Below are 8,834 nucleotides of genomic sequence, written 5' to 3' on the forward strand. Positions count from 1 at the left end.
TTATATATAAATTTATATATAAATATATAAATATATATATATAAATAAATATATTATATATTATATTATATATTATAAATATATATATATTTATAATAACTAAAAAGTTTTAATGAAACCTGTGTTAGCTTATATAGGACTTCTTTTGGCTTTCTTTTATTCAACATGGACCTGCTTTCTTTGTTTGTTTTGGTTTTGATTGGTTGGCTGTTCTTTACAGGATGTGATGCAGCAGGCAACAAATGCTATCCTGAGAGGAGGCACAATTCAAGCTCCTACTGTATCTGCCAAGACCATTGCAGAGCAACTGGCTGAAAAAATAAATGCTAAGCTGAATTATGTACCTATAGAGAAGCAGGAGGAAGAGAAACAGGATGGAGGACAAAACGAATCGTTTAAGAGATACGAAGAAGAGTTAGAGATCAATGACTTTCCACAGGCAAGTAACCATTTTGCTATAATCAAATGTAAACAACTATTGTTTGACAAATACAAGTTAGACTGTGGTTATTCCAATGAAATGTTTTGTTTCTATTTCTTACTGGACTAGGCAAACGTACTGCATCTGTGGTTACTTCTCAGCTTATAGATGAACAATGCTTTGGATGTGTTCCATTCCTTACCATATAAAAATCTTTTTACCCTCTGCCACTGACTTTTCCCACATCCAGATCTTTGCTGCTGTCTAAAATTCTATTTGAAAGGCCATTCTACCGTGACTCCAGTACTGCTCCTTGCTTTTTGATTACCTGAGTATTTTTTGCCACTTGGAGTATTGCTGTTTTAGTCTGCCTCATCTGTTACTCGGAGGATTTCTGCTCCCCAGTACCAAGCACAGATTACTTGGGTTTACCTTGGAGGTTCTGCCCAGTTTTGCCTTTTTAATCAAGCTGTTGTGTTACCAGGTTGTTAACCTTTCTTCTCAGAAATGCTCTTAGTTCTTATTTTAAACAGCTCATTCACAGAACATGTTCTAGATTTTATAATATGTGCTGAGGATACTTTACTTCCTAACCCTTTCAAGATAGGCTTCCTAGGAACAGAACATTGCCAGCGCATCGTGGGTGGACAGGGGTTCTATTGTCTGCTTATTTCTTTGTGGAAAGAAACAAATCTTAGATCTTCAGACTTTTTGTAGAGCTACACCAGGAAACACACCTCTCCCCGGGTCCTCTTTTTGTTCTGTAATATTTAGTAATACCTCCTCTAAAGCAGTCATGTAAAAAGGGCAGTTCATCGGTGTGAGTCGTCGCTGCCGAGTACGTCCCTGGAAAATCTTTATTAGCCTTTTGGGAGAGGGACCCGTCTTACAGTGTATGCGTATACACGTAGGTCTGAGATGACAGAGATAAATAACGTAAGATAAAATAATCTCCTAAAGGTACCTAAAGCAAGAGTGATAGCTGATTTCATAAGCTGTTTCTTAGAGCAGTGCTATGCAAGCATTCAGTACCATCACTTGTGCATAACGTAGGCTTCCTGATCATGGGTGCAGTCATTTCTTACAGTGAGGTTAACGCTGGTGTGATACTTCCCACCGAGAGAATATGTAACAGGCAAAGTTTTGATCCAGGGACACACAACTTGCCTTTTTAGGCCACAGTTCAAAGCTGGCTTCTGGCAAAGTGGTTGTTTAAGGTCGGTTATGTGTATGCTCAGCCTACCAGAACTGAGGAACAGCCCAGATGAGGGTTGTTCCTCCTGCCAGAAGTAGCTTTGCCTTCACATGAACACAGCTGGAGCTTCTCCAGTCTTGTCCTAAGGTCTTCACCTTTGAATGCCAGAGCTCACCGGGAGTTACATATGGAAAAATAAAATGTCTTGGTCCAGAAGTGACTTAGAGCAATCTACTACATATTTTCTAATAATTTCGTAGTCGAAATGAATGGGATGCATTTATCACGTGGAAGGATTTTTGAGGATATTTTAGAGAAGATTCACGATAATTTTACTAGCTCCTGAAAAACAAGTGACAATGTTTATTCCCTAGTTACAGGGATTTTAAGGTTCACTTAATTTTTGTCTTCAACCGATGAACTGTGTAGAAATAAATAGCATTATTAAATGGAAGTACCCAGTATATATTTGCCCTTGAAGTCTATTCATGTGCAAAAAGTGCTGAATAAAGTATTTGAGTGCTGTTTCAGGAAATCATGAGAAAACATTACAGGTTTTTAAACTTCCTTCCATTTTACTGTACTGGTCTTTAGGGTTCTTGCTTCGGTGGTACTGTGCATCCATTCTCTTTTCTCCTTCAGTAACTTTGTTTTGCTGACACGAGGCAGGTTTTGTTAAATATCCTTGAATAAAAATGTAGGTTGAAATTTTAGCCAGTTATTTTTAAAGTGGAATGCTGTGATCAGTTTTCACAGTGCAATGTTCTTGTTTGTCTAAAATGTCAAGCAACCTTTGGATTGCTGCTTTGTGTGATGCCTTTCTCCCTGTTCATTCTCCTGTATCCTTCACCTTGCAGACTGCCAGATGGAAAGTTACCTCCAAAGAAGCACTACAGAGAATCAGTGAATATTCTGAAGCTGCTATTACAATCAGAGGAACTTACTTCCCTCCAGGCAAAGAACCCAAGGAAGGAGAGCGAAAGATTTATTTAGCTATAGAAAGTAAGTATTCTTTCTTTAAATATTTCAGTTAAAGATGCACAAAGATGTTGTCTGTGCTAGTGTGAAATAAGGAAGAAAATGTAATTTGATGGGTTATAGCTGTTAAAGGTATGAGAAGTTACATCAACTACTACAACAGAAGCTTTGCTAACTTTGTGATGGTTGAACAGAGTCTTTTTTTAAAAAATATGTATCTTAGGTATTTCAGAACATTGTAATTTACAAATGTCTTTTTTAAGTACTTTCCTTAAAACAAACTGCTGTTCTCTGTGGCAGTCTCTGCAATACTAGGGTGTTCTTCAGCAAATACTTGAGGATATTTGGCTCGTTCTACAGTGTTTGTGAAAATAGCCAGCATTGTTGATTCCATACGTTTCACAGATAAAGTCTAAGAGTTTTTGTTCTTTTTCCTTCAGGTGCCAATGAACTGGCTGTACAGAAAGCAAAGGCAGAAATCACACGGCTTATAAAAGAGGAGCTTATTAGATTGGTAAGTGAAATACTGAGGATGCAGAGTGAAAGTGTCTTAACCTGTGCTTTATGAAATTAATTTCAATGAATGCTGGCATTCAGACATACGTTTTTATTAATACCAGGGACTCGAACCCATAGATCCAAAAGAATGGTTTCCTTGAACAGCCCAGAAAATACGTTGCTTTGTTCAATCAACCAGACATATGGCTATTATCCAGCCAGCAGATGGAGATAACACATTAACGGAGATTTTTGACTGAATACCCCTTAACTAAATAGTCAGCTCCTAATGAATTTCCTAATTCCAGTGCAATCACGCAGGGGAGGAGAATCATTCACCTTGTTTTAATACTTCATACATCTTGAGAGATTTGTTTTGCCGTAGCCCTACAGTATACCCAGCTAATAATCAGCTGTGTTCAACTTACTCTGTTTTCAAACAAGAAACTGTTTTGAGAAAGTTTTTCTGAGTTCTCTGGTTGAAGACACCTTGGCTTGCTCTTGAAATAACCTTCAGTACTACTACGTTAGATGAAGAACAGTGTCTTTTGGGCTTTTTCCTCTTAAGACACCTTTTTTCTCAAATTTGTTGCCCTCTGCCTAATAATGTTTTCTAAAGAAGGAGATTGCCAAGGAACTGCTTATTTACAAGTAACGTAGATTTATTGTTAGTGGGGTTTTATTGCAATTCCGGTATCCATTTTCACTTTTAACTGTGCTTTATCCTCTCCTTTATTTGCAGCAAAATTCATACCAACCAACCAACAAAGGAAGATACAAAGTTCTATGAGTGTTTGGAGTTCTCTGCTGGTGGCTGGTGTGTGAAACTCGTGGCTTCTGTTGTTTTTGCTGTTTACACTGCTTATTGTAAATTAAGATTTTTTTTATTTTGTCTTGCGGACATTTTTTAACAGAAAATTGTTACTTGCTGAGACATCTTAATTCTCTCCACTGAGGTTATCAGTCTTAAAGCAGACCAGTTTTGGCAGAGCATGATTTAATTTAAAAGTGCGGTATATACTTTACACCATAAAGAATATAAAATAAAACAGATTTTAATTTTCCTGACAGACTATACTGTTAAGTAAATTAAACAATACTGGGATTTGTGTTGGAAATTGTTAGAATGTACCTGCTTCATATTGCGGGGATGAGCCGTACCATATCAGTTTATACTGGAATAATGATAAAACACCAAAATAAAGGCAGGATTTTCTCCTGATCCTTAGCATCTCTCTGGCTGGTTCCACACACATTCATTCCCTGTACAGATGTACCTCTAAGGTCAGAGAGTCTTGCAGTGATCAGAGTAGAGAATTTTATCCAGAAATACTTGAGGTCTAGTTTTAAGATCTACTCATCCCTTTCATCTCCCATTTTGTCTTTATCATCCAGGTAATACAGTAACTCCTTGGTTTTGTTTTTTCCCCCCTTTTTTTTTGTAAAGTGAAATGTTTTTTAGTATGAAAATAATTTCCACATCTTTTCTAAACATCAGAATTTCAGAATTTGATTTTTTTCTTCATTCTCTGACGTAAGAATGAAAGCCTGTTTAGTTCAAAAAGAAATAGAAAAAAAAAAAAAGAAAAACCTCTTTTGTAACGAATATATGACTTTGTCACTTTTTATAGTGTTCTTATATATACATTTAACGCGATTGTCCCCAGGGTTGTTGTCTTTACTACTGTTAGGACATGGCTTTAAGTAAAAATTGATAACTATTTCTGAGTCAATTCCACAGATACTGACTATCATAGCAGTCAATCAGCTACCACACTGGGACAGGCAAGGCCTTTCATTTTGAGGACTCATCCCCATAACCATTAGCATTCATGACAGACACTTCTTGCTCTTTTAACTTCCATGTGTCTACTTACCTGGAGCATAAGCAGTAGCAATTTGAATCGTCTTATTCTGGCAGCTGCGAGACTTTGAAGATGATGACTTTCAAAAGGACTTTTGTAGAAAGCTTTTCTTACCTGACACGTTGAGAAGAAATGTGTCATTTTAAAATCGCCCTGTATATACTGCTTTACCCCTGGTGAAGACAAATCAGCCAACCTGCCTCATAACTGTAAATTTAGAACTTCTGTTTCCAAACTTTGTGTAATTTAAATGGCCATTTCTGTTTGCATACAACTGTCAGTTATTCTAGCGTCAGTGTATCTGACTTTCAATACAGGAAAGTAATGATTGTACCAAATTAACAGTACACATTGAGGATAAAAACACCCATAGTGTAGTACTTGACAATGTTAATACGAGTAAGTCCTTAAGTTCAGCAAAGAGAAGCACACACAATAATGTATTTCAAAATTCCAAACAGCAATCTCAAGCTAAAAATCTATGGTTCCCTTAAAATCCATCAGGTTTCCTTCTGTTAAAAAGTGGGTTTTGATACGTTTCATACAACTAGTTTGTTGAATTGTCTTTTTGACAGCATCCCCCCAGAAGAGTGACAGATACTGATGTATGTAGTGAAGAGCACTTTCAAGTTTGGACAGACTGACATTTCTTTAAAAAATCTTGTTTCAAAATGTTCATATATATATTGGTATCTCCTAAAAATCAAAAGGCATGACGGAGACATTCTTATGATTTCCAGCTTTGCACTGTTGGATTTCGGAGATGAAACGATGTGTAATCTTTATCTTCCTGGGGTTTTTAAATGCAATGTCAATATTCCTATGTTTTTTAAATTCCAGCAAAAATAAAAATAATTTCAATGTATATTTTTCAGAAACTGTCTGTATGAATAACTTCTGGTTTATGCTCTTATCTTCTGCATTTTTTGTGAGTTAGCCTTATACTTTTTGGAGTAGGAAGAATGTCTAGTAACTATCACTTGTCGTTTTCTGCTAGAAATACAATAAGATGCATATCAGACTCAGTTAATGAGCTGCTGCTGTGAAGAAGTTGCAGTAAAGGTGTTTGAATACATGAAAACTAAAGCCAAAAGCCAGGAGAGAGAAACTCTCAAATTAACAAGCACACAAGGCAAAAAAATAGTGGAAACAAATGAGAATAAAAATTGGGAGAAGAGAGGATTTTAAGTACTGAAAAATGTTATATTTTTATTTATCTTTCAATGTGTGTCCAGAAATACAGATGAGAGCTTTATAAACATTGCCATTTCACCGTTTTCCTGGGAAATGGCCTTGGACAGATTGCTGTCACCAGTTGTTGGAAGAGCACAGGGGTGCTGTGTATTTATGTATTTGTTAACATATCTCTATAGGCAGAGTTTGCTCTGTTACCTGCCCAAGGTGATACGCTCCTGGCTTTCTAGGTTACCCAGTGCTTGAATAAACGGAGTGGTATTTTGGGGGGGTACATGAAAGAAATAATTTGATTTGGGGTTGTGAATGAGTTTTTGCCTATGAGAGCCTGCTGTTACTTCAGAAGAACTGCTGCCAGGGTTAAAGAAGCAGGTACGTGTACCTGGGAACGAAGCCTGTGGAGCTCGCAGAATTAGTTTAAGATTTTCTGCTGTGGGCATAGACTCTTGGTGCTCTGTTGCTGTGCACTAGAGGATTCTAAGTCAGTCCGAATGCCCTTTTGGTAGGCTAGCGATAAATGGAGGTGGTTCTCAGCATGTGAATGCTGGTGCAAAACCAGCCCTTGCCACAAGTCTACTCGCGGTGAGTTATTTGTGAGCGTCGTGCGCGGTCCCTTTGCTGTTTCTGCTCCTGCGAGCGGGATGTGTGCGCGCGTGCTGACCTCACGTGATGCCCAAGGAATGCACTTTCCTTTTGATTATTTTTCTTGACCCAGCTCTCTTCCAAATATGGTCTTGGCTTAAACAAGTTCGTGTTCTTAGAGCTCGGGCGTTTGCAGAAGAAATTCTGGCTCCAGCTAACTGTGGTTGCACGGGGGGAGCAGAGGCGGAGAACGACTTAGAAATGTAAAGATAAAAGGCACCCAGCTGGACTCAAATTTGTCCCAGAAATGAACGTTTTGTAAAATGTTTACACAGGGCTGGACAAGAAGATTTGTTTTGGTATTTTTAGCTACAGTAGAAACAATTGTTTTTAAATAAATGACTGTTACTCTGAGTGATTGCCACCCAAACATTGCTTCGCTGAGGCTTCTCATCTGAAACAGATTTAAATATTTTTCTTTATTCATACTGAGATACAAAATTGTCAAGCTGACCAGCATAAACAGAGGTAAATTAATTAGTAGCTCAGAAATAATTAGCTGTAGTGAGCTCAGAAATTATGCTCACTCCATAGCAGGTTATTAATATGATTCTTAAATTATTATATACTCTGACTGTTCTAAATACAAAGTTTATCATCCCAAACATTTTTCAGAACAATAGATAGCACTGGGCAACTGCTCTGAACCTAAATGCCTAGCAAGGGAACTGTTAGACTTACGGAAAATCCTTAATCTTAACTAAAACATACATTTCCTCTGACTGTGTATGTTAGCAAGCAAGTGAATTTATAAAAGTGACCAGCTCCAACAGCTTACTGCTTAATAGACTGCTGGTCCTGGCAGTTAAGTTCCTGCATTGTCACAGCTTGCTCGGCATCCCCTGTTGTCGCTGAGGATGGCACCAAGCTCCTGTGAGCCTCTGTGCTGGCAACAGGAGGAACTTGGGCCCTCGGGCCTTTCATCTCCTTGAAAATTTGGGTCCACCAAAGGACCTGGCACAGGGGGAGAAGGGGATTTTGTGTTCTGGCTGTAGGGAAGGCAGTCTTTCATTGCATCTCCTACCTTAGAGGTAATTAATGTAATCATCTGCTATTGCTAGCGATAACAGTCCATTAGGGAAAAAAAGAGGGAAGCAAATTCCCAGTCTGTGTAATGGCCATGCTTCAGGCCCCAGGGAGATTTCACAAAACGAGTCACAGACAAATTTATCTTCTTTTTGGTTGCTGTTTTTATTAGCGGTGAGGAAACCGGACCCTGTAGCTACCAAATTAATATTTGAGCACCGTGGGCACTGGCGTTGCCTCATCTGGAATCAGTTTGCCCTGAGCACAATGCAGAGCAGCCGCGCAGGCACAGCCCCGCACAAAGGCGCTTCCAGCTCCGAGGTCAAACGTTTAGCGCTGGCTCTCCCAGCGATAGCCTCAGCAACCGCCCGATTCGGGTTTCACAGCTCCTCGCGAGGGAACCTGCCCTGTTTCAAATTACAGGTTCACTGGTGTGTAATATATGAGCGTTTCTGTCGAGATGGCGATTTCTTCTGAATTAAAGCAGGAGCCTGAGCGCGGCCTGACTCCCCTCGCCGTCCATATTAATGTATTAAAATAACAGAGCTTCTCGAACGCTACCACGCTGGATTTGCAGCGGTGTTTCCAACAAGAGCTAGAAACAGCAGAAAGATGTTCATCAATAAGGTTCATCTGCTAAATTAAACGGTGTTTTCCCTGCTGCTTTTTTTATATTGAAAGTGAGAATTCCTGCGTGTGTTAGGAAGCAGCGGTGAAAAAATGAGCCAGCGTCTTGGCAGGATGTTTCACGGCAATTTTTGGCCCGAAGAGCTCCAAGTAGTGTAAGAATGGAATATCGCAGGGTTGGAGCACAGCGTTCAGCTCCTCAAACAACAGCGGGAGAGGAAAATATTCAGAAAAACAGAACTAGACACTTGCAAAAGCTGCGGTTTTGTTCTGATTTGTTTTGATCTGATCTTTCCCGGTCTTTCAAAGTCTTCATCTGAGCAATAGAGAACATCTCACAGCAGTGGTTCAGGTGCCAGTTGTTTGGGGATGTACGTGTTAATTTAGA

The 8,834-nt window shown here is 38.9% G+C and overlaps 1 protein-coding gene across 1 annotated transcript; it reads left to right on the forward strand.

Annotated features, from left to right (window-relative positions):
• Positions 1–188: 188 nt before the first annotated feature.
• Positions 189–5,822, forward strand: LOC118157867 (probable ATP-dependent RNA helicase DDX46). Its single transcript, XM_035312366.1, has 4 exons — positions 189–439; positions 2,474–2,618; positions 3,035–3,108; positions 3,835–5,822. The coding sequence occupies exons 1-4, from the start codon at positions 227–229 to the stop codon at positions 3,880–3,882; spliced, it is 480 nt and encodes a 159-aa protein (XP_035168257.1). The 5' UTR covers positions 189–226; the 3' UTR covers positions 3,883–5,822.
• The last annotated feature ends 3,012 nt before the right edge of the window (positions 5,823–8,834 follow it).

Source organism: Oxyura jamaicensis (genome assembly GCF_011077185.1).
Source record: "Oxyura jamaicensis isolate SHBP4307 breed ruddy duck chromosome 13 unlocalized genomic scaffold, BPBGC_Ojam_1.0 oxy13_random_OJ67483, whole genome shotgun sequence".
Taxonomy (NCBI): Eukaryota; Metazoa; Chordata; class Aves; order Anseriformes; family Anatidae; genus Oxyura; species Oxyura jamaicensis.